Here is a 25819-nt window from a genome sequence, read left to right as displayed (position 1 = left end):
CGGATCTGCACAAATGTCAACGAAAAAGGCACCTCTTTGATGCTTTATTTGGGCTGCCATTTTCCCCAGTACTTATACCTACAGTATGAGGTCAGGGGCTTTCCCTTTTTACATCTTTTTCTTTTTTCTATTTAAGTAACTCCTTAGCAGGGCATGAAGACTGCAGGAAATTATAGTCCCTTCCTCATGAAATACATGACTGTTACTAATTGAGCATATTATTTGTATCGTTTTCCCTGCTTGTTCTCTCTGCATGTCAGGATCTCACTACCTAGCTCTACCTATTTAAGCCGGAAGGCTAAAATGTTTAAAAAAATAGCCAAACTGAGTGTTTAGTCTCTGATACGTACATTTGGAAAGATTACTTGTGGGTGAGGTTTAATGGGTTTATGAGGATAGGGTGTTCCAGGTTCGGTTATGGGGAGCTCTCTGACATTTTTTAAATGGAGCAGTTCATGCTCAGAAGTCTGCATTTGTAAGCGTAATTTAGCTATGAGACATGATAAAATGTATTTTATATAGGATGAAGCCCAGGTCAGAGTGTTTAACAGTTTGGGTCTGCCGGATGTGTCAAACTGTGTTTGACAGTTTGGGTCTGCACACATAATGTGCAGCGCACTCGATGTGCCATTATTTTCATGTCTGACTCATCAAAATCAGGCATTTTGTGTCCTCTGTAAGCAACAGAGAAGAACGAGGTCAATTTTGAAAGCATCCTGCCATTTAAAAACCAATTGCTCTTGAATGGCTCTGGGCAACTTCCAGCAAGGCAATGCGCTCACCCAGTGACTGCCGTGCTACCGCACTCACGGTGGTTTTGCCAAAGGGAAACAGAATCTGGCCACTTCTGGCCTACTTGCTAAATATCTCCAGAGAGGGGGCACTGACCCGCAGCACTTACATTCCTGCGCTGGGAAGGATCCGGCCTCTGCCCAGGGCTCGTCTGGGCCCAGTGCCCGATGCCCCTCGCCCGAGGCGGGGGGCTGTGAGGGCTCCATGTGGCGGCCGCGCCGTGTGGCTGTGCTCCTGCTCCCGCGGCCTGAGCCAGGCCTCGCCTCTGGGCCCCTGCAGCCAGGGCTGGGGACGTGGAGGGCTCCTGGCGCCTCGGCCTGTGCCTTGTGCTCGCTCAGGTGGCTCTCCCTGCTGCTCTGGGTGTAAGGTCCTGCCGCGGGCGCTGCTGCCAGCCAAAGGTGCCATCCTTTGCCCCGAGCGTGGGCCGCCTGGTGGAAAACCGCAACAACGACATTTGTGAAAGACGAGCATACAGCGCGATGAGACGCTGAGGAGACAAACCGCGTAATGTGGCTCTGGTGCCCTCCTAACCCCACACCGCATCGAGTGCAGTCTGCACAGGAAGCGTATGTGGAATTGCAAAATATTTATTTCCTTATCTCTTCAAAAAAAAAAAAATGACGGTTTGAAGACTGTCTGGCGCTGTCAGACTACACTGAAACATCCCGTAGCTTTCCCAGACATTTATGTCTAGTGCTGCTCCACTTCTGCCTGCCTGGCTAGCATTTTTCTTTCTTTTTTTTTTTTTTTGAAGTGATAACGTTAAAATATGAAAACAGAGATACAGCAGAATAATCACAGGAAACATTCTGACAGAAAAAAACAATAAACTTTCGGCTGCATGTACAAACAGAGCGCAGTTGCTCAAACACGAGGGGTTTGCCCACACGCACAGCTTTAACCTTGCAGAAATGAGGGCAGGAGGCGCCAGGGACGCTGCTGCGGGCAGCTCCGGCCGCAGCCCCCGACGGTGGGCGCCTGCCCCGCGGCTCGGCTCCCGCGGGCTCCGGGGGCTGTGGCGGGGGGCGGCCGCCCCCTGAGGGCCCCGTTCCGGGCCGGGCGGGCCGAGGGCGGCGCTGCCGAGTAGAGCGGAGCCAGAAGCGTTACCGAGCGCCCGGCTAGCTCAGTCGGTAGAGCATGGGACTCTTAATCCCAGGGTCGTGGGTTCGAGCCCCACGTTGGGCGTGTGATTTTTTTTTTGTCCCTCTTCGCTTTTTTTTTTTGTTTTTCGTGCAGCCTCGCATCAGCGGCGCCGCTCCCCAGCCCCCCGCAGCCGCCACGACCCGGGGCGCGGAGGGGGGGGGGGACACGACACACACACTCCTGACGGGGCGAACTACAACCCCCAGCGTGCCTCGCGGCGCGGCGCATGCGCGGCGCGGCGGGGGCTGGGGCCGGCCGGCGCGTGATGCGGCGGCGGCGGCGGTGAGGCCGCCGGGGGAGGGGGCGGGCGGCGCGCGAGGCGCTCCTAAATGGCGCCCAAGCAGGACCCCAAGCCCAAGTTCCAGGAGGGTGAGCGGGGGGCGGCCGGGGGGGGGGCCTCGGGGCCGGGCCGGGCCGGGAAGGGACAAAGGGAGCGGGCGGGGGGGCTCGACACCCGCTGCTGGGCCCCTGCGGCCTCCTCTCCCCCGGGGGTGCGCTGGGTTTTAGCCTGCGCTTCTCAGCCCCAGCGCTCCGGGAGTCTGTGGGAAGCGTCCGTTCCCTGCACCTCAGCCAGAGAGACTGTTCTGGAAGGGCTGGCGTCCCTCCGGTCCTCTTCTCGGCTTCCCTGCCCATAAGGCCCGAGACCGCCCTTCTCCCCTCGTTCACACTACGCTCAATTTTCTTGCAAGCGTGGGCATTAAAACCGCTGGAACCTCCTGGCTGCGTCAGGACTTTCGTCCTCTCAGCCTTGAGGTGTGCTCGTCACTCGCCCTGCTTGAGGGGGAGCTCCGGTGGGCGCCGTGCTGGGGCCACGCAGCAGTTGGGGTGGGCTCACAGGATCCACGCTTCCATCAACGCGCCCGCCGTTCTAGGACAATAACGGATGAGGTTACGCTTCTACGGGGCTTCCTTTGCACGCATCTCGATTTTTAGGTAGTGGCTGTGCTTGGTACTGGTACAGGCAAGTGAAAACTCGTTTCCCCGTCCCTCACCGTGGCTCTGTCTCTAAAAATGCAGCTCGCAGAAGAAGGACTGGAAGCCGGCTGTTCTGCGTCCCTCACCGCACTGCTCGGGTGTGCATCGGGGCAGCTGGCGGCAGGACGTGTTTGGTTGTGCGTCGGCGTCCCCATGCCACGCGCCAACACCAGCGTTGTTAACCTGCAGAAATACACAGGAGTTTAGCCTGCGATTCACGTTGTAATAACCGAGTTAATGCGAGATGGAATGAGCTGCAGAAGCTAAAGGTCGAGTAGAATTCCAGACAAACGGTTCATAGCTGTAGGAATACATGCAGCGTAAATTTATAACAGACGTTCAGATTTGGACTTTCTTCCCTAAATGTAGATGTTTGTAATCTCAACATTAGCATTGAAATGGAGAAATGTCCCATGAATAAAGCTTCCTGCAGGCGTAAGGCTTAAGTGCTTTATTGTGGGCATTCACAACATGACGAGTAAAATTATTTTAATTGTAGATTTTTCAAGCGAAATGATAGGTGCGCTTAGAAGTTGTCTGTATTGGCACTCTTCACAAAGCAATGGCCGAGGAGGAGACTGCATTTGTCGTGAAAATGTATGAAAGCTAGGAAAATCTGAATGTCAAACGGGAAGTGTGAGTACCCTGTGAAACAGAAGGGCTGTGCGTCGATGTTGGCGTCAGAAAGGAGATCGGCGTCTGGTCCGGTGTGAGTTAATGGCGGCTGGTATCTCGGGTGTTAATCTTGTCACTGACTTTTTTTTAAAAGCAAATGGAAAATGTATTGGGAGTCTTCCTCAGACATCAAGTTCAACTTCTGAGAGGCTAAAAGCAGGTTTTTCTTCCTGATGGTGCTGATGCGATTTGTTTTTTGTCTGTTCTCAAGATGCTGGTTACCGAATTGTATGTCAGGGCCGTGACACAAACCTTCCCTTCGATGTGAACGTGGAACTTCTTGTTTCTATAAATGCTCTGCATGTAGAACAATTGAAGGAGTGGGCAGTTGAGCTCTGCCTTCCCCAAGCTCTTCTCACCTGAAGGTGTCGACAGCGGGGCCAGGAGAGCTGCCCGCTCCTGCCTGGGTGCAAGCCGTTGGCGCAGCAGGGATGTTCTGTGTCGCGTGGCGTTCTCGAGTGTTACAGAGCATCTTCAGCGAGCTTCTGCCAGCTATTTTAGCTGAAGAACTGTTCTCTTACAAACCCCGTCTCTGGGATAATAACTAGGTGTGGGTGTCTCTGCAGCGCAGGAGAGAAGCGGTCTGTAGGTGCGGGGGAGAAGCCTTGTGCCTGCCTGCGGTAAGCCGAGGAGGAGGAAGAGCCTGTTGGCGTTCCTCTGTGCTCGTGGTAACCTTCCTGCGACGCCGAGGTTCGTGTCCTTGCTCATAGTAGATGTGGACATCTTGCCTAGAAGGACTTTGCGTAACGACTGCAGGGGAGGTGTGGCTTCCAGCAGTGCTCGTGGGCTGTGTGAAGGATGAGGGTGCTGCAGTCCGCAGTTGTTAGCCGTGACTGTAAAGAAGTTCGGACTTTACGACAAAGTACTGAATGTACCGAAATGGGCGCTTCCGTTAACAGCTCTCTAAATACTTTTCTATACATACAAAAGCGTTTTACAGGTTGAAATACATTTACGGCACAGTTTTGTGTTCGTAGACTTCACAGTGAGTACTGGTTTCGGTTCCGTGGAGAGCGTGTGACCCCATGGGCGAGGTACGCTGTTCGTCCTACTCGAGGTAGGAACACGGCGGTAAGCTCACAGCTGGGTATTTCCAAGTCTGGGTGGGCGAGATGACGTCCGAGTGTAGTTATTGTGGCGGGACAGGCCGTTGCTGTGTCTGCTCGTCTCCCAGTCTTGCTGGTGAAGTGGTGCCTGCATCTTCCCTCACCTGTGTCAAGCAGCATCAGAAGAGCTTCGCTGACCTTGCCAGACGTGGGCTTTGGGAATGCGTGCAGGAGCTGCTCCGCCACCTCACCACAAGGCCTTGGGATGCGGCGATGTTCAATTCCTGCAGCGGTTTGTACGCCGATCGTCCTTCCGGAGTCCAGCTGGTTAAAAGCTACGCTAACGTTGAGTTAGTTACGTGTCTGTGGGGTCAAAATCGAGCCAGAAAAGTACAGGTTGGAAGAGGGATAGGAGCTCATGGCTCCACATGCCGTTGGCTGTAATTTATCCCTTCGGTACGCAGAGATGGGTTTTGAAGAGCAGAGTAAAATTTACAATAGAGGGCACCTCTAAACCTGCAGCCTGTGCTCTGGTCGTTCCCACCTTAGTCACTGCTGAGCTGCTCGCAAGGAGCTCAAGATGTGTCCCTGATGGGGCCTCCTGCTCCTGGGGGCCGCTTTCCCAGCCCCCTGTCCGCTGATCCGCGCTGTTAGAGCTGTGACTGCTGCAGCACTTCTGCCCTGCACGGCCTGGAAGTCGTGGCAAGAGCTGGATGTGTGCCGCACCCTGGAGCACGTTACGCAGCCCCTCTGAAAACGTGAGGTACCGCGGCTCTCAGGAAGGAAACATCTATCCCCAGATATCCTTCGTTAAGCACGCCCAAATTCCTGCAGTGGCCCTGCACAATGAGCTCTCCCCATTTGGGAAGGGGCGGATGGACGGACCTGAAGAACAATTTCTTCCCACTTCAAAGCACAAAGCGAGCACTTTTCTTGCTGCTGCACGAACCTGGCGCTCTTCTGTCCCACGAGTGGGGTGGGAAGAAAGTGCGGGGGTCTCTCTTTTCCTGACTTCCTTGTACTGGAGATCCTGGGTATTCTGTCTCCTACCAGAGGAGTAGGACAGGTAACGTTGCTTTCCTTTGTGCCTGCAGCTTAAGGTAGAGGGGTGACAACTCATCTGGAGAGCTAATTCCCCGCTCTGAGTGAACTTGCAACGTTGTGAAGACTGAGGAATCCCTCACAGCAAAATGGCTTTACCTGCTGGAGTCGTCCACGTGTAGCAGACCGGTGTTTTAATTTCTGCATCCGAAACTCAAGGCTTTGGGAGGAGCTCTGCGTGCCAGCCTGGCGACAGGACGGGGGGGTGCCTGTGGCTTTGGCTGGCAGCGGCCAGCAGTGCGGGCAGGAGCACAGGGCTTGGGGCCGGTCGTTTGCCGGAGTAACCAGCCCTTCTGGCAGGCTCGGACGTGGCTTGTGTGCAGCTGTCCTGGCATGCGTGCTCTTCGGGGAAGCCCTCGGGAGTCTTTCCTTCGTGGCTTCAATAATCGGCCGTTATCCTCTTGTACGAGAGTAAGCTGACGTTCCAGACACCAGCCTGCTTCTCAGATCAGACTCTGCCTTCGAGTTTCTTGCTTGGTTGACCTGGCATTCGTTCTGTGCTGCACTTGATAACGTATATTTTGCAGAAATGATATATGAGGATTATTCTAAGACGCTTATCTGCAACTTTCTTTCAGGTGAGCGAGTGCTTTGTTTTCATGGACCTCTCCTTTATGAAGCAAAGGTACGTGTGGCTGCTTACTGCTGCAGGCGGTTCTGACTGCTGCCCGGGAAAGTAAAGAATTGTGTACATTACCTGCTATGCCTTACGTTGTTGGCCTGAGGCCAGAAGCTAAAATGAAGGAAAACCTGGTAATGTATGCAATTAATTAGTTTTAAACCCTGTAGCTCTATATTATAGAAAAGCTTAATTTAAAAAAAAAAAACGCACCACAATGGTACCATGCAGCTGTGCTGGTAAATTACTAAAGGCTAGATCTTGTGTTCAACTTCTATAATACGCATGTTCGTAGGAAAAAAAAAAACAAAAAACACTGGAAGGCATTTGTATCTGTAAAACTTGGTGCTGGAGCTAATGCATGACCTGGTAGAGAGCAGTTTGAGCTCCCTCAGAGGTGCGGGTGGCTGAGTACACTCTGTGGTCTTCACGTGGGACAGCACTGAGGAAAGTGCTGCTGCGTTAACTGGACGGAGGAGCTGGCATTCTCAGTTCTGTCCCTTTAACCTCAGAAGCTGCGAGTTACAGACTTGTGGCTTGGAGAAGTGTCCTGACTGCTTCAGCTGCAGCTCTGTGGTGCAGCGCTTCCAGTTAGGCTGTTTTCTTCCGGGCCTTAAGCAGATGCCACTGCCACGCCACCCGTTTTATCGGAGGTGTAGCTCCTGATTTGGCTGCCTACCCCTGCTTCCTCTGAAACTGCCGATGGGGCTTCTGTAGCTGTGTGGATGAGAAGACTTGCAGAAATTTGTGGGATGCTTTAAGCTAAGACTTGCTTCCAGTGGGTTTTGGCGTCAGTAAATGTTACCTGGTATCACAAGAGACGTGGTGGTAGGGAGAGCTTTCGGCTGGCTGTTTACACCGAGGATCTGGATCCTTCCAGGCTCCTGAAGTGGCAGGAGGAACTGGGTTTTGATTTTTACAGGGATACTTGAATGGTTTGTAATGGATAACAGCCTTAGCTTTCTGCTCTTCCTTTGATCTAATCTTGCTCAGTGATTCTCGATGTGCAAGTTACTCGTTTTGTGGTGACCGCATCCTGAGCTTCCCACAGCAAGAAGATCAGAGAAGCACTTGTGTTTGCATTAGAATAGTATCGAAAGTTATGACTATCAACGTGTAGGATCTGTTTGTGCAATGCAAAATTAAATGGGGTTTACTTAAGACCCTTCCAGCTGAAAGCTGTTACCTTTCAACTGCTCTAAGCTGACTGGAAGTGCTGGTCACACGTTAATTCTCTGCTTCCTAAAATAGGTGCAGCCAGGAGGGAAAATATTTTGGTATAGGAATATATTTGAATTTTTTACTTTGTGCTCACTTATATTCTTCAAAACAAAGAGACTTTTTTAGCCTACAGTCTGTCTTTGGCTTTATGTCCAGGTCTGCAGTGAGCTAGCAAGTCAAAATGAGCAACCAGCGCAGCAGTGTATCAGACAGGGTTAGGATACCCTTCCTCCTCATTGCAAGTCTGGGTGACATTGAGTTTGTTCCATGCACGATGGTGTTGAGTTCAGCAGTAAAATACAATGTTCTGCTCTATGTTGACACCTAAGTATTAATGCTTTTTTAAATTGGAGAAGGTACGGGGAGGAGTTATGACTGTGGTCTTGAGAAAATGCTGTGCGGCAGAATGCTCTGGATTCTCAGCAGTACTTAAAGGTGACTCGATCAGCGTGGCAAGAGAAAAGGGATTAGAAGTTAGAGCCAAAGAGGGTGTGCTTTCATGTTTCAGTGGTGAAGTAATTTGAGGATGTTGTGAAGTGGTACAGTGGCATCTGTATCCCAGCACCTCCAGAGCAAAACTTTACCTTTCTGGATGAAGTGCCTTATCCAAGATGAAGCTGGCAGATTTAATTTGGCGTAGCTAGGACTTCAGGAACATGGACAGGCACAAAGATAAGACTAGGCAGGGTTACGTAGTCTGTCTTCTGGGTTGTGTTTTTGCAGGAAGAGGCATGTCTCCGGCTGTGTTCTCCTTTTATACAGATGTGGTAGCTTGAGCTCTTACCTGTCAGGGTGCAGGAGGAAGTTCAGTTACTGAGCCGTGTGCGTGCTTGTTCCGGCTCATCTCGTTGTCTTCCTCTGGCTGAGCTGAGGCGATGTCCTGCAGGCTGCCAGCAGGGCCCTGCGGAACTGTCAGACAGAAGAGTTTCAGGGAGGGATGCTTCGGAGAGGTGTTGTGGGCTAGTTGGAGCAACCTTCTTCACTGTCACCTTTTTGAATGGTCTCACCTTAATCTTGGTGAGTAAGGAAGTTGTTGTCTTCATAGGCCAGTCTTTAACAGAAATAACTGTTTTTACTTACATCATTTGTACATTCTTAATCTAGAAAAAGCCTTTACTGCAACCCTTTCTACTGAATATAATGCGCTCTCTGTGACTGCAGAGATCCGTATTATTTATTTTTTACTTTTGAAGACTCCTCTACTTCAGCCAGCTTACCTGTCTGTGAGGTAGGGGCCTGCATGTGAACAAGCTCTTTAGTGAATGGCTTTTGGCTAACCTTGGGGTAGTTAAGTGACTGCTTGTTTGCTCTTCTGGTCATCCTCAGGGGGTTCCGATCCTTCTTGTCAATGAAGGTGGCCCTTTGGATAGCTGAGCAGAGTTCTTTGTTTGCCTAGCCCTTCCAAATCTGCAAATAGGCAGTGACTTGTGTTAGACAACTTCCTTGCTGCTGTGAATTTGCTGCCAGGTATTTCATTTGCTTGCATGAAGTCTCCGCATGTTTAGAGTCTCTGGAAGCTTGCAAAGCAAAACTCATTCAGAGATCTTTTTGTTCTCATTGGTACTGACCAAGCTTTTCTCTGTTCCAGTGTGTAAAGGTTGCCATAAAGGACAAGCAAGTGAAATACTTTATCCATTACAGTGGTTGGAATAAAAAGTAAGTATTTCCATAAAATGGAAGCAGACCTTCATTGTCTCTTTTCATCAGTTTGAATACTGTCTTGATGGACAAGCTCTGCCCTCTGTGTCTTCAGAAGGCTCTATAAAATTGACCTGACTATTTCTGTACAGCTGAGTCAATGATTGATAGTAACACAAAGAAAACGTTGCCTAACTAGCTGTTTCCTGCAGACCTTGGTTATCTAGACAACCTAGCTTAGGGTGTCAGCAGACTAATGAATGGGGAGGCTTTGCAGTACTCTGTTCAAGTTTGACAACAGTTATTGTAATTCCTCCCTGGCAGAAATATTTAGTGCAAAAACTTTCCTGTTGCGTGCCGGTATGAGACGTAATCCTTGGTGCAGTGGATCAAAGTGCTCTACTCACAGTGTATTTCACTCTTAAATCGCTTCTGGCAGCAAAGATTTGGGAAAACATGCCTTTGTGAAGGCTGCTTTCAGAATGGGAAGAGCTACCTATTTCAGTGTTTCACAGGAGCAGTTTTAGCCTGTGTTTTGGTTCTGGCCTTTCACGCAAAGGTGCCATTAGAGATACTTTTCCCTTCTGCAAACATAATAGAATTCTTGGTAAGATACTTCTAAAGAATAAAGATATCTTCATGATAAAATGTTCAGCTCACTAAAGATTAGTTTTGTCATGAGATTGTTACGTTTGTGTAGTTTTTCTTTAATTTGAGTTCTGTTCTGTTACTCAGTTTCAAATTTAAGAAAAGGAGGGTTTTAGTGAATAGAAGCTTTAGCTGTTCAGACTCCAGAAGGCTTTCTGATTTGTTTCATTTCAGTGCTGCAGGCCCTTGAGTGAAGATTCTGTTGCTAATATCTTGATCTCGCTGACTTGAATAAAAGCTGAACGTCATATTTTAATGCCTACTGCTTTCTTTAAATGCATCTGCCTGCCCACCCCCTGCCCCTTCCTGCCAATGGGCAGATAAATGTTTTATTGTAAATGCTGACAGCTACAGGGAGTGTAACTGATTATTAAGCGGGCTGCTCTGTATCAATGAGGCAGCATAAATATGATACTTCATTTCCTAGTTTATCTCCAGTGTTGAAAGGTGCCGTAAATGATGTGACTCCTGCTTTTCTTTTCATGCTTGCATTATTTGAGGGTTTTTTGCCTCCAAGCTTCCAGTTAGCTACATTAAAAGTGGCTTTGCTGCAAGATCTAACAACTGGGACAATATGATTCTTTAACTTTGGGTTCTGTAATTACGGTCCTTTGTTACTTGTTAATTGCTCAGCTTATTTTTTTTTCTGCAAATACCAACAAGATATGAAGTTTCTTCATCATACAACGTAACGTGTACGGCAGTCGTATAACACTTCTTTGGAGGTCTCACAGCTGTACAGACAGGAGTAAGATAAGGAGCTTACCTATCTGACCAAAGCACTATCCTAAAAATGTAACCTTAGAATACGTACAGCTGTGTGTCTGTTTCTCTAACATTTGGATGCAAAGCTTGGCTTGTCTTGATCTTGGAAACTTTATTCCTGCGGTGGCATTGGTTTTTGTCACTTTGGTGTTCCAAGGGTGGCAGCTATTGCCATGTAGTGAAAATGACACAGGACTCATATAAAGAGCTTTAACTTGCATGTTTCAGAGTAGCTTGGCCACTTTTAATGTGCTTTTATTTGAAATAATTTGTCAGATTGCTCGGATTATCCACTCTTTGTCAAAGTGGAATTCTTGCTCATAATGGCAATTTCCCCAACACCTGTTCTCTTAAATCGTTCACTTCAGATTCTTCAAATATTCATGCCATCTTGGTTTCCTTCACAGACAGAAATCAGAGCTCTTCTTCTTACAGTAAGATCTTATTGCTGAATTTGTTAACCTATAAAATGTTGGAATAGATAAAGGAAACTCGCTTCATAATATAGTTATGGCTACAGATGCCCCACAATTTAATAAGTGTAGATTTTTATTTTTCCTGAGATTCTTCTGTATTAAGACAGTCCTGTCCCTCCCGAATTGCTTATCCTTCAAGTTTGGGAAACTTTCAGAAATGACTGAGGGTTACAGTTCCCTAGAGAAGCTGTTACAGCTTCAGACAGTGGGGAATGCGTTTAGTAACTTACACTCAGTTGTGCCAGTCCCTGACTTGTCACAAAAGCAAAGTTCAGTCTCAAATTCTGCAAAGCTTTTAATTGATCTTATTTTATGTAGAATGTAATTCTGTGGTGTTTTTGAACGATTGTTTGATTTTTATTTTTTTTTCCAGCTGGGATGAATGGGTTCCGGAAAGCAGAGTGCTCAAATACGTGGATACCAATTTGCAGAAACAAAAAGAACTTCAAAAGGCCAATCAGTAAGTATTTGTGTTAGTCCTCGTCAGCAGAATATTTTTCTCTATAGGGCTTCAATCCAACAGCTATATATCAAAGGAGGGCAGTAAGTTCAAAACAAACAAAAAAGAAAAACCACAACACACGCCTTCAAGAAGCATGTCCCTGTTCTTTGCGGTGCTTTGGCCTATAGAAGTATTCTGATCTCCGTGCTCCAGAAATTTGAGAGTTTTACTTAGTTTTAAAACTTATTTCAGGTTTCAATGAGGAGTAGGTTGATGAAATGGAGAGGCAACCTGACTAACCGCAAGTACATTTTATAACACAGAAATTAGGTGACTAAAAATGATCCTCATGCAGTATCCCTAAAATACATTGTTAACTGCAAAGGATATCCCTCCTAGGGGATATTTAAAAGCTGTCTGGACATGTTCCTAGGCAACCTTTTCTAGGTGGCCCTGACTGAGCAGAGAGGTTGGACCAGATGACCTCCAGAGGTCCCTTCCAACCTAAACCATTCTGTTATCTTCTCAGACAGCTTCAAGATGCATACAAATACTTTGATTTTTATGAGTGCTAGTCTTTTAATTCTTTTTTTGTGTAACAAAAGTGCTTTTATCTAGAATGCCCTGTTTTTCAGAAGCAGTTAGTGTGTTGCTAACTAGTTGCATCTAGTTCAACCCTTAGAGTCCTCTTCTTGCTATTGAGTTGAATTTGTTCCTCCTTATCCCAAATAAGACTTGAAATCACTTACTAGAAGTTTTGTGAATATTCTTTATAACCTATTCTCTTTTGAGGGGAGAACAAGGTTCTTTTCCTGTTAGTCTTATTGCCAAATGTATTCTTTTTAAAGGGAGCAATATGCAGAGGGGAAGATGAGAGGTGCTGCTCCGGGCAAGAAGACATCTGGTCTGCAGCAGAAAAATGTTGAAGTGTAAGAAGCTTTTTATTTAAAAACAAAAACAACAAAAAAACTCAAACTTTTGCTTGTAAGTTCTACTGTTGATCTTTAAATAGTTTTCTTCTTATAGTTTAGCCTAAAGAACCATTCTTTTACTCCTGACACGACCCATGCAGACAACTTACTTTTGAGGTATCTGAAAGGCTTTTGTTGAATTACTTTATTAAAACTGTCTTCCAAGATTGAACGATGTTTAATCTCGGATTAAGGTACTGAGTAGGTTAAACATTAACACTTCATAGTTCTTTTGCATACTATTCCTCTCAAGTTAGTTGCCTGACACTCAGTTATGACATGTCCACATAAGACTTGTGTATCTTAGTGAAATTGGTTTCTGTGCAGAACTTTGCAGCTCTTCCAGGCTGCACAAGCACTTATGTGGGGGGAAAAAAAATCCTTAAAATACCTTGCCTTCTTACTGTACAGTTGTTAAAACTGTGTTTAGGAAGCCTTTGGTGTTTTCCTGTCTTTTCCAAATCTAAACACATGCTATTAAAATGGTTTTGCATCTCAAGAGACCAGAAGCAAGCTCAGATGTTTATTAGAAAAAAAAAATCAGAATGTAATTGTCAGACTTCTTCCATTCCATCTTTTTTGTTTTTCAGAATAGGCTTGTGTGGCCTTACGCTTAGATTCTCATAGCTCTTTTGCTTTGCTCATGTGCCATGAAACCCTTCTGTTTGGGGTAGTACTTCAGTTTTTTAATCGTGAATATACTCATTTCTAATGTGATGTTTTAGATGTTTTCAACTGCTGACTCCTTTTATGATTCTAGCCTTCATGAGGAAGGAAGGGATGTCATTTCAGCAGCTAAGAGCATTTGGCAGCAGCCTCGCATTTCATGCCTCACTTATGGGTAACTTTGCGTTACAAAATAAGTATCGTTGGCTTGAGAAGTGCAGTGGCGGTGGATAAAGGCTTTTTTGCTCTAGATCCTGAATGCAGATTTCACTTTGCAGCTGGCCAAAGTCTACCCAAGGCTATAAATTGTCTTTTGCTCTCCGAAATGGGGAGTCAGATGGATCTGGTCATAATGCTACGTGCATATTCCTTTGGTCTGTTGCTACAGATTCCGAGGTGCCTTAAGCACTCTGGTTTCGTGTGCTTTGTCAGCTTGGGACGGGCTTCTGACAGGGACGTAGTCAGTCTGTCTTCATTTGGAGGGGGTGGGGAAAAAAGCCTGCTCAGACAGTTCCTAACGAAAGTCATTAAAAACTAATTAAAATATCTAAATTGTGGTAATTACTAATGGGACTGCTCGAGGGGTTGTTGCACTTGAGTCTGCTTGTGTTTTATTCAGTAGGAGTAGAACTAATTTAATGTATAATTTTGACATAGGTGGTGATGACTCAATTGTAAATGTGTTGATGACTACAAATTGCATTACAGAGAACATCCTAATAGTAACTTCAGGAGCAGGATCCCCGTACTGTCAGCTTCGGGCATCTTGGGAGCTCAGGCTGACTGCAGTGGGGTGGTGACTTGCTCTCTGGGGCTGAGAAAATGCTAAATGTTAACCTCCACTTGATAAGCAGTAGAACTCAGTTGGCTTAATCCTCTCCACCACATGTAATAACGTTGCATCCAACGTAGACTGACGCAGCAAAAAGGACTTCATCTTAAGCTTCTGTTTCAATTCAAAGCTCAAAAGCATGTTACCGGGTCTGTCTTCACTCTCAGTTAAAACCAGTTGGGCAGAGGGAGTGGTTTTGCTTTTTGCTGTCATCACAATACTAAGCATTAGCGATCATTTCTGGTGTAGCAGAACGTACAGGAAACTAATTCTCTGAAAGCATTCCAACCACCATGAAAATTTAATTTCTTGAAGGTGGAAGATGAGAGTAGTAAAGGGGAAGGAGGAAAACCTGTCATTAAAACAGCAGTCTTGCGATGTGAAAGGTATCTATCACAGGGTCCCATATGCTTGTTGCACTGATCTTGCTCCTAGTCTCTAGCCATTACCAGCATCCTTCTAAATTAGACCTCTGGTTCTTCCAACAAAGTCTCCCTGTCTTCTTCCCTACCTGGAGGCTGAGGGGAGGAAATGCTTTGACTGAACTTAGCAGTGATGTAGGGTTGCGATACTGTACATTATTGACTCAACTGCTGCTGCTCACATCCTGCTTACACCTGAAGTCAAGGTGGCTTCTGACAAATCTGGGGATACAGCTCACGCTTCGGGATTGTTCTGTTGTTATAAATCTAAGGTCGCTGCAGGTACACAACGTACCGTTGGTGGGGAGGGGGAGAAACGGATCAACTATTCTAAAAGGGGAACGCTGTCAACCTATTTAGGCCTCTAAATTTACCTTTTGTAGCATTCTTGGAGGATTGAACAGAGGGAACTGTTCAAACTTATCTTTAGAAACTTAATCCTCGGATAGCGAAACAAGAATGCAAAGGAAATAAGTCTAAGAAACATATATCCTCCAGGAATGTTCAATAAGATTGTAAAACACCGCTAAAAAGGTAAATTTCTGAATCTTAAATAGATTCTCTTAAAGGCTGAGCACTAGGTCTGACATTCTTTCCTTAACTCAACCCCCATTGTGCCTAGATTTTTCAGACGAGATGGAGCGCATACTGTTTGCTGTTTGGAGACCCCTACAATATCGACGCGGTGAGTTAAGGATGGATTGTCAAACCAGGATTTTCATCCTGAAATCCAAATCTCCTTGCTTTCATAGATTTCCTTTAGCGACTCTTAAAGTCGTCAGCTGTAATGATGTAAGCTCTGGTAGCAATTCAGTTAACAATTCAAAGTGCTGCAGAATATTGTGTTTTTTTTTAAAGCTGGCGTGGACTAACAGTACTTAGTTTCTCTGGAATGCATACGTTCTCAGTTGGGAGAAGGGTTATGTTCTGAGCAGCTAAATGCATTCGGTGCCCGCTGTTTAAAAAGTGGAAGACAACTGACTTCAGGGTTTTGAAACTGGATTGTTCTAGAAGATTACAGTTGTTCTGCATGTTTACTGTAGCCTGGAGTTCTCTTTCCATGGAAATCAGTAATAAACGGCACTGTGCTCTGTAAGTCTGAGAGCTCGGCTGCTGCGGTAGGTGGTGGTACAAATGTGAGGATTGATCTTGCTCTGTAATCTACTGTATTTTTGTCATGGCGTGAGTCTGCTCAGAGTAACTGTTCTGTAAATTGCAGCAACTAGTACAAAAGGTTTTTTAAAGCTATTTATAAGCGTTATTTTATCAAATAGAAATATGCATGAAATGCAAATTGTACACAGTTCTTTTGAAATTAATCATCATATGGTAACTAGAAAAATTCCGATTGTAAACATACAAGTGTCTTCTGTGGGTTACCAAAAGTAAAATACAACCCTACAGATTCTGGCTTTTCCAGACTGTCTTATATATGGTGCTGCTGAATTCCAGTTTCTAAGAATTGATGCTACCTTTGATGGGCCTAATGTGATTATCGTGTTAAAATCAGTGACCTGAGTCAGCCTGTGCTTGGAAAGGAAGAAGGGCAACCTAGAGTACTAGAGTGAAGGTACGGCACTGAGTAACAGGTTTGAGAAGATGTGTTTTTTTGATGTATTTGCAAGCAGTGTCACCAGAGATGCTCTCAAAGCAGTATCTCAGCTTAAACATGAGTTATTGTTACTTTTTCTAACAGAAGTCCTGTTCTTAATCTGAACACGTTACTCAAAAGCATGCGCTCCTGCTGCGTGTCCTCCGGGGCATCCCCTACTACCTTTGGCGTAGCTAGTAGCTCTCATGCGAGCTGCTTCGTCCTCCAAATGTCAGGCAGCATACGAGCACTGCCTGCATGCCAGGTGCCTGGGGCTGTAACAGCACTGGAAGCGCTATTCTGGCTCCAGCTGGAGACTTCCCTAACCCGCTGTGCTGTCTGGTGGTCACCTGTAACACGTACCTGGGGACCGTCCTCAAGTGAGTCAAGTCTGCGATGCTTTTCTACCGAAAATATCCTCTGCTCCTAGCAGCCTGTCAGCAAGGGACTTCTGAGTTGGAGGCTATATCCATGTGATGGGTTTAATAGTCCTTTGTAGGACTGTTTTACACTTACCCAATAAATTCTGAACCATTTGGGCCTCTGGCCTCCACGGCATCCTGTGGCAGCGTGTTCCTCATTTTAATTCGTTACTGTGCTGAGAAGGGGGAGGAGGATGATGACTCCTGTCTTTTTTAATGCTTTCTGCTTGGGTTTTTGGTCTTTTTCTTCCGTCTTGAGGAAGGATTAATTGGTCCATCTTCACCCTTTATCTCTAATGATATCTCTACAATTTCCCCTCTTCCCACCCACTGTTTACTCCTGGTATTGAGCTGCTCTGCACTACTGACTGTTCCTGCTCTCGTTACCTCTTCTACTTCGGTGTGCCATGTGAGGTCAGGTTGCCTGACCGTGCAGGAGATGTGTATAGTTCTGACTTTGGTATTTATCCTTTGCTAATAGCGTTGGATGCTGTAACTGAATTTTGACAGGAATGCTGCTCCCTGCAGCTGATTTAGTAACCAAGCTGCTAGAGCAGTAGAGGGCTGGCAACGACCATTCAACGTACTTGCTTTTCACACTTCAATATTTTCATGTAAGCTTTTGTTACGTCCAGTAACTTGTGTTACCTTGTGTTAGGAGAGACTTCAAGATGTTGGACAGCTTACTTGCATCTGTGCTGTTGTATTGTCAGTAAACTGGCACCTTGCTGATCTCCCTCTTTGGCATTTACAAGAGTCTTAACCTCAAATCCCAGAGCCCCAAGTGGTAGCCCACCTTCGTTCTGCTGCTTGCATCCTAACCAGCTGTTGTAGGGAGGTTCTGAAAGATTTCTAAGTCTTGTTAAAAGGCTCAAGAATTTAGAGAAAGGAAGAATTCTGTGGATAATAGCAGGTATTTGATCTAGATGGTCACGGACTCCTAACAGTTGTAGAGTAAGCAAACTTTCCCATGTCTTGCTTTTTCTCCTGATGTTATTTATGTGTTGAATTCTTCACTAAGCTACTCTTGTTTTCTCCTGACAATTCTCTAGACATGACCCTGAAAGACACTTAATGCTGCTCTGTGTTCCGAGGCTTGCTGTTCGTAACGTAGGTGTAAAATGGCACGGAAGGATGTGTTTCAACCGTTCCTAGATGTTTCATCTTTTTGTGTCACTTCGGGACTTGAATTCCTTTGCAGTAAGTTACCTGCCACCGTGAGGAACATGCATGATGTTCTTCAGCTGTATGTCTCGAATAAGCCTGCTGGGTCTGCGTAAAGTGCTCTGGTTAGCTAAGATGTGCTGCTTATCGTGGGCTCCAGCTTCTCTCGATAAGGCTGTCTACAACCTCTGATGCAAATGCCGCATCTCTCTCCTGGATATTGAGTGCACTGCATGCTTACGGTACTCTGCACAACAGAAGCATTTCATCCTGCACAGCTGTCTTAACCTAGTGAAGAGTATTATTCCAGCCACTCTGCTGTACAGGCATCGAAAATCTGCCGAGTGGCAATGCTTTGTCTCTACCCTGAGATCTTTGTTCCCTAAATCAGATTCATCTTAGACTTTGTGAACAGACGGCTGCTTTGACTTGAAGCACGAATGTAGTAACTTGAAATGTAAGGAATCAAGAAATAAGGAATGAGGCTGGAGTGCACAAGCAACTGCCCTGAATGGGTTTGTGCTAGGCTTTGTGCATCAGTAACATAGGTGTGGTTTTCTGTCCTAATTGCAGTGGTTCTTAAAGTACTTTAGATTCTGTCTGCTCCAGTTTTCGAAGACTCTGCTTCTAGACTGTTCTGATTTTATTTTTATCTTGTGACATTAATTCTCAAAAGAACTCCCTGTTTCTACTTGTTTACTCTAGGTTTGGAAGAAAAGGCATTCTCTTCAATACACAAGTCCATTATCAGTGACTTCACTTGGCAATCGTTACCTCTTCCTGGAGAGGGGATTTTTATTCTGCCCACAGTTCTTTTTAAGCCTAATGATTGCTTGTGACTTGAAGCTTGAAAAAAGTGTTGCTTTTCCAGTCTTCAGACCTTTCTGAGACTGACTACTTCCTGACTGACATAATCCCAGTTCAAAGACTGAATACAAATGTCTTTTGACGTTGTGATGAATTAACAAAGAAATAATCTTGTACTGGTAAAGAGTTTTATCCTCACTATCTGGAATCCAGGCCACTGATTTCTGTTTTTTTGAGAGAGGTTTAACTGGATTCCTATCAACAGTGAGCAAATGGAAACGTGGCTAATAGACTCTTAATTCAAATGTTCTAGAAAAGGTTAGTAAATGTACAAAGTTTAAGTTTAATTTTAGTTAGTTTTAATAATTTAGTAGCTTAATTTTTGTCATTAACACGTCTTGACATATCTGAATATTTGCATATAGTGTTTTTAAAATTCTTGGGAGTTAGCTTCTCAGCATAACTGTTGGAATAAAAATAAGGGCTAAGGAGAGAGAATTTAGACAAGTCTGAAGTGTTTAAGTGTTAAGAGAGCAGCATCTGGAAGATGATAAAAGTTAGGAACAACACTCTTCAATATTGTTCCAAATGTTTCCAGTAAGTATAATCACGATCTCCCTTAAACTTTGGACTGCCTATGATTGCATCATCATGCAACTTCATGCATATAATTAATTCTGATGGTGATATTCAAACTTTCTTACGCTGCTGTAGTGGTAAAATTGTTTGTTTTTTCAATACTTTTCTGGAAAGTCAGCTAGTTGAGACTTATCTGATAGTTTCCATCACCTCTGTTTCCTTGTCCTGTATTTTGTCTTTAAGTGATGCCTGAAACGCTGAAGTAGAACATCTATAAGCATTTGGAAAATATGAAATATCTGTAGATGCTACTTGATAAATGTTGGTCAGGTCTGTTCTAAAATACTTGTTCTTGGCCTGTCTTCGGGACTTCTGTAGGTTTACGTTTAATGAATCCCCCAAATGTGAATAGTACCACTTGTACTGGAAAAATCTTAAAGCATCATAACTGTAGTGATAAATCATACCTGACACTTCTCCTTTCTTTTGCTGTTACCGAAATACTCCATAGGCTAAGTATTTGATCATGGTTCTGAGCTTAATGGACAATTTTTCTGGCTTTCAATTCTTTAAATACTTGTCTTTATATTTGCAATAATTTGTGTTCTTCTTGCAGGAAAACAAAAAAGAACAAACAGAAAAGTAAGTATATCTTTATTTTTTTATGGAAGTGGATGTCCTTAGTGAAGGATTCTTAGCTGGAGTAAGATCTTAAATCGGCCCCCACCAAGTTTGGTTACACTATCACCTTGTGGTGTTCCTCCTGGATCTTAATGTCCATTCCCCCGCAGCAGGAGGAATGTATAACTTGCTGATTTGCACATAAACTATTTGTCAAGATTTTGAGTTCCTGCAAATTAAAAGCAAAGTGGTATCCACATGAATCTGAAATAATTTGGTAAGTTAGATTTGTTTTTTTATTAACATGGGGCCCAATTCACAAAGCTGAGTTACTGGCTCCAAAAACGTTCTTCCAAAGAATCTTACAGATACCGATGCGCTGGTTTGTTCTTAATGCAGAAATCTCCATCTTCAGATAGGCATGAATATAGCAGTTTAGAGTCACAAGTGTGTGATGTTCAGAATACAAGTAATATTAAAACAAAAAGCACGTAAAAGATGACTTGAAGTCGGAATCTTACTTTTAAATCCTTTATTTTTTTTTCTTTATAATGGCATTTCTTACTGACTTACCAGACTCCTTAAGCAGCATAATTTCTCTTTTCTGTACAGCTCCTGGAATTGGAGAGGGGAGCAGTACCAGTGAGACTCCTCAGCCTCCTAGGAAGAAGAGGGCTCGAGTAGATCCAACAGTGGAAAGTGTATGTGTTTGTGATTCTCTTACAGGGTTTTTGACAGAAAATAGAGTTGCTTTGCTCAGACAGCAATGTTTGTTCTGTGGTACGGCAGCGTGAAATGCTATGATTTTGCAAAACCCTAGGGTTGCCAAGTGGCCTTGCAAAATCTGAGTTATTTCCCTGTTCCCTCTGGAGTCTACTTTGGCAATTCCTTAGTCCAGTGATGTATTTGAATTGTGGAAACAAGCGATATGCTGACTCTTATCTTGGACAGTTATCTGAAAGTAATTAGTGTCGCTTCATTTTTTTTTTTTTCCAGGAAGAAACATTTATGAACAGAGTTGAAGTAAAGGTGAAAATCCCAGAAGAGCTGAAACCGTGGCTGGTAGATGACTGGGACTTGATCACCAGGCAAAAGCAGGTAATTTCTAAAAATAAATAAAAAATACATTTTAAAAATCTGTGTATAGGCAAGGACAATAAACTGGAATTTTATATCCTCTTCAAGTGCAGGGTAGCTAAATCTCCTGTAGAGTTTGACAGAAGCCTGCTGGTGTAAACAAAGGTCACCTGTGAGTTATGACCATGCAACAGAGCTGAATGTAAATTTGTAGAATAGATTCAGTTTAACTGGGCATAAGCTTGAAAGACGAGTAATTTTAAACAAAGTGTGGTGTTCCTCAAAGCATGCCAACAGGTCAAACATGCTTAGAACAGTTTGCTTAGCTGGTAGAGAATTAGTCTGTAGGAACACTGCACGTGGTAGATGTTCCATCTCAGTTCCTTCCTGTCTTGTTTACATGTCACTCATTGCCAAGTTCTTAAAGTATCTCAAGTTCTAAAGCTCTGACAGAAAACAGTCTCTTAGAGCAGTGATTCTCAACTTTTCTGCCAGGTAGAATCTATACAAAGCTTCTTGATGCAGGAATTTTATCTAGGCAAGACAGTCTTCCATTTTAAAAAGTATAATATACTTCCATAAACTTGTTAGTAAGTCACGACTCTAATGTGGAGCTGCTTACTTAAATTGGCAAGAAGCATAGAAAATAGCATTGAAAATTGTATGTTTTTGATTTGACAGGCTGCAATTGCAGGCTTTGACTTTTACTGCTGCTCTGAGGTACTGTTTTCCCAATGAGCAAAAATCTTGTCCTACATAGATAAGGCTGACTTGTGGTGAATAGAAATGTTATGCTTGCACCAGCAGGAAAGGTGCTTAAGTACTAGTATGCGTTACGCTGACTCCAGTTCTGCAGACTGGATTTTTTTTTACCTGAATATCTTCAGACTATAGTGAAAAGAAAATGGTAAGTGAACTGGGGCCCGTGCCTCAAAAAAACAAAGCAAATCCGTGAATTTACTGTACGCTTAGCCTTGCAGTGTATGACTGAACTAGTATCTGAGTACAGGTGATCTGTGTATGGTGTTTAAGATGGAAGATAATCCATCTTAAGGTTGGTCTTTGTCAGAAAAGTCAATCACAGCTACAAATATTTGTCTTCAGTCCCGTAAGCTGTGATGTAGCTGTGATAGTCGTTAGATGGTGCAGGCAGTGAAACTTCCCAGCATGTGCCTAGTGGCATTGTTTGCTTCGCACAGTAGTACCCGTTGCTGAACTGTAGAAGCAAGAAGCAAAGCAGACGAAGAATAATCAAAGCTGTCACCGTTGCTTTTGCAACAGCCGTGTGACCTGTGCTAGGCAGGTCTGCACTGGCATTTGTGTGCTTTGCTGCATACCTTTGGCTCTTGGGTTGACTTTGGCAGTTCAGGTTGCTTTTGAGCAGCAGAAATGTTAAATGGGAACACGAATGCAGTTGCTGTGGAGTATTTCAGTATGCACAACTAAAACAGTTGATGTTCCTTCGGTAAGAATTAACACCTTAACCTGTTAATTCTAGAAATATCCTTATCTCTGTCTGTTTAAGGCTAGCATGTAGATAGAAGTGTCTGTGCAATTTAGACAACTTGTATTTATTCAATTTTGTTTCTTTCCCAGCTCTTCTATCTTCCTGCCAAGAAGAATGTTGACTCTATTTTAGAGGATTATGCAAACTACAAGAAATCACGAGGAAATACTGATAACAAGTAAGTAGCAGTCATTTCAAACCTTAACTACATCTTTTGCTGTTGTTGCTGCACTTGAAGTTCATGGAAAAATTAGTAAAGCTGTTTAACGTATCCCAGCCCTATGCCCAGGTTAATGTTTGAGACCAAGGTGATCGAGGAGTTAAGAAATCTGAGAAGGTAATTCAAAGCCGTGGTTCTGCTTTCTGGATGTTTTTTCTCCTTCATGCCCTGCCCTTCCCCAGGCTTTTTTCCTGAAGGAAGCTGACAGAAGCCAAGTCAACCATTCTCCATCCCCTTCGTTCTAGCTCAGTCTTCCCACACTGGGTGAAGAAATTAGGTGTTGCTTGCTGTGTGTAAGCTGAACAAACTATCAAAAAGGCCACACAGCAGATGAGCAAAAAGTGTTAGTGTATTGGCAGGCTTTCTCACTGAGGTAAGGGGTGGAGGACAGGCAGGTAGATGATGACTTCTTTTAAAAGAATCGGATGGGCAAAGCTAATCCTCCTGAGGTGGTACTTTGAAGATTCTTGCTTGTAGTTGCATCAGCAGTCCAGCTGTGACAACAAACAGGGTGTGTTTATTCTTAAATGAAGCTTTTTCTTTTCGCAGACAAAAGCCTGAAATGTGAAACTATTCTTCCATTCAAGAGGAAGTATATTATTAGCTTGTCAGGGTGCTTTAATATATTTATCTAGTTGTAATGGCCACTTTAAATTTTTGCTGGGTGGAGTGACAGTTGTACTATTCAAGATGTGTAGCATGATTGCTTATACAGAAAATAAATTCCTATACAGTTATTCTTCAACTAGTTGTGAAGTTGAAGGCCTGCAGGAGTACGGCACTGAGAGTTACAAAGAGCCAATTGCCTGAAATATTGGATGGCTGTCCCCTTCCATGAAGCAGTAGTTCAGTCTGATTACTTTAATCAGACAGTTTTAAACTGTTGTGAGTTAGGATTAACTTCAGTTGAAAATGAAGAGCTGGTAAGTGTCCTTAGAAGTTCGCTGCTTTGAACGGACTGTGCAAGCTAATTTGAGTAGATGACTAAAACCAAGTTTTCTTCAAAACAGTCAGTTTTTAAAGGAGGTCTTGAAATGCACCATTCCTCGCAGCTGTACATTTTTAGGTCTCCAGACAAATTTCCTGAAAAAATCTGAAGGCTTGTAAAAGACTTCCAGAACTTTGACAGACTCACCAAGCCAACTCCAGTCTTGTGTTCAGCCAGGCATTAGAACAAGATCTGCAATGTTTTCTCTGTTTACCAGGGAATATGCAGTCAATGAAGTTGTGGCTGGAATTAAAGAATACTTCAATGTCATGCTGGGAACACAACTACTGTACAAGTTTGAGAGGCCCCAATATGCTGAAATTTTAGCAGATCACCCAGATGCTCCTATGTCTCAAGTCTATGGTGCCCCACATCTACTGAGGCTATTTGGTAAGTATCTTGTCTCTGAAGAGAGGTTAGAAGAATTAAATGCTTATAATTCCGTCTTGAGTATCAATGGGGGTGAATTGCAGAAATTTGACAGGCAACTTTGAAACCTGTGGCTTCATTCTTTCTTTTTACTCCATATGGCTAATGGTCAGTTATTCAAGGACTTAGAATGGAAAATAATTGTTTTAGGTTAGGTTCTATATAAAAACAGATTCCTGGGCTTTATATATATGGTAGTATAGGTTTAGTCTTATTGAAATACTTAAACATCTCTAACAAGAAGTGCTACTTGTTTTGAAACAGTACGAATCGGAGCTATGCTTGCTTACACACCTCTTGATGAGAAGAGTCTGGCTTTGCTGTTAAACTATTTGCATGACTTCTTAAAGTAAGTACTTTTTAAAGCCTTTTAGCAAGAAAAAACTTGGGTCGTGTTACAAAAGTCTGCTTATTTTCAGTGAATAGGGGTGTGTGTGTGTATATGTATGCGTTAGGCCTGTGTACGGTATCTTCAAACATTGCCGTGAAGTTTCTCAAGCTGCTGTACGGTAACATGAGTAAGTTTAACTTCTCTCCAGTTGTACTGAGGTTATTGCTGGTTAAACATGTTTATGTATCTGTTAGTCTGCAATTTTAAACTGTCCAAGTTTGCTACTTTTTTCAAAATAAATGTTGAAGCATTTGTCATCTGCTTTTTTATAGCCACTACAATTATAGTGAACTATTAAATTATGTAAATTTATCAACAATAAGTAGACATTTGATTTCAGATAAGTTAAAAAACATGAAGCCAGTGCATTGACCAGAAATACTTGAATCTGTAAAATGAGAATTAATGGCATACAATGCGTATTTTGTTAACACATCCAGATGGCCATGGCTCCTTTTGCTCTAGCCATCATTCATTTACCCAGGTAGGTTCTGTATTTGTGCAAATAGGACACCGCACGGTTCTCTCTTGTCCCTGCCCCTCTGAGTACTGGCCCCAGTAGCTTGACTTCTGGTGCAGCAGCTGACTGAACCTCAAATGTAAACCGTTTCATCCTGTTAATCTTAACCTCCCTGTGCTCACTTGGAGCCAGAGCTGCTTGACACCAGCTTGTTTGGATTTGATTTTTGGCATGAGGTGTCAGATCCTTAATTGCTTTGGACAGCTGGCTTTCTAGTAGATGAATGTTAGATTTATACTCTTGAAATCATTCATTATGATCTCAGTTAAGCGCCTTTTGATTCACTTGTGATGCTAAACAGATTTTAGGAAAAAATCATTTAATCTTCTTAATATCTTTCATAGGTACTTAGCAAAGAACTCCTCTGCGTTGTTTAGTGCCAGTGACTATGAAGTAGCCCCTCCCGAATATCATCGGAAAGCAGTATAATGGCGTGCTGCTCTGCAACAAAGTGATCGTTGGATCCTTGTAATACTGTCCACTTCTACGTCTTGTTCTTCACCCTTCTATTGCACATGTCTCTATTGCACAGACTATGTAAACATAAAGTGAATAAAGTTGTGTGTTTAATATGGAACTGGCATTTTTAAGTTCTGAAAACTTTCTTGTACTAAAATGGATGCTTGGAGTTTAGTGGAAACTTTGGTGTTTCTGGCTTGCTACTGTTTGCATCAGTGGAATGTAAAAAGAATGCAGTTATATTTCATTGTATGAACTCTTCTGTGCTCATGGGTCTGTTGACGTTAAGATGTGCCTAACGAATCTGCTTTACGGCATAGCAATGACAAATCCAGACTCTCAGACCCATGAGGGTTGTGATCACCTAGTTGTGGTGCTATTAGTCTGACTCTCAAACCCATTTTCTTTCTTGGTGTTGGAAGTAAAATGTTTGGTCCATAAATGTATGTTTTTGTTTAGGTAGTTGAAGGACTGTGACTTTTTATATTCTAACAGTAGGAAAATGCATTATATAGTAGTGTCTTGGAAATGTTGGTCTCTTACAGAGCTGTTTTACAAATCTTCAAATAAACTTTTTTAATTTCAAGTATTGTTTCTGGTATTTCTCTTTGG

The 25819-nt window shown here is 43.8% G+C and overlaps 1 protein-coding gene across 6 annotated transcripts; it reads left to right on the top strand.

Annotated features, from left to right (window-relative positions):
* Positions 1–2147: 2147 nt before the first annotated feature.
* MORF4L1 (mortality factor 4 like 1) lies at positions 2148–25793 on the top strand. 6 transcript variants are annotated; one of them, XM_080551608.1, is made up of 14 exons: positions 2152–2304; positions 6311–6357; positions 9161–9228; positions 11031–11057; positions 11473–11559; positions 12390–12470; positions 15055–15117; positions 19612–19637; positions 20229–20317; positions 20613–20714; positions 22290–22378; positions 23626–23798; positions 24102–24186; positions 25093–25793. In XM_080551608.1, the coding sequence occupies exons 1-14, from the start codon at positions 2265–2267 to the stop codon at positions 25175–25177; spliced, it is 1062 nt and encodes a 353-aa protein (XP_080407734.1). In that variant the 5' UTR covers positions 2152–2264; the 3' UTR covers positions 25178–25793. The 6 variants fall into 6 exon arrangements, with proteins under 6 accessions (XP_080407737.1, XP_080407734.1, XP_080407732.1 ...); XM_080551606.1 differs by having other exon boundaries at positions 10992–11057; XM_080551610.1 differs by lacking the exon at positions 11031–11057.
* The last annotated feature ends 26 nt before the right edge of the window (positions 25794–25819 follow it).

This window comes from Anser brachyrhynchus (genome assembly GCF_964034855.1).
Source record: "Anser brachyrhynchus genome assembly, chromosome: 11".
NCBI lineage: Eukaryota > Metazoa > Chordata > Aves > Anseriformes > Anatidae > Anser > Anser brachyrhynchus.
Note: the sequence above shows the minus strand (reverse complement) of the source record. Positions and strands in the feature narration are given on the sequence as shown.

Bases quoted from the DNA above. Each gene is read 5' to 3' on its own strand.
- MORF4L1 (XM_080551607.1), top strand. From the start codon at position 2,265: ATGGCGCCCAAGCAGGACCCCAAGCCCAAGTTCCAGGAGG. The intron at 12,471-15,054 runs GTAAGAAGCTTT...CATTGTGCCTAG, and splicing joins CAGCAGAAAAATGTTGAAGT to ATTTTTCAGACGAGATGGAG. The intron at 23,799-24,101 runs GTAAGTATCTTG...GTTTTGAAACAG, and splicing joins ACATCTACTGAGGCTATTTG to TACGAATCGGAGCTATGCTT.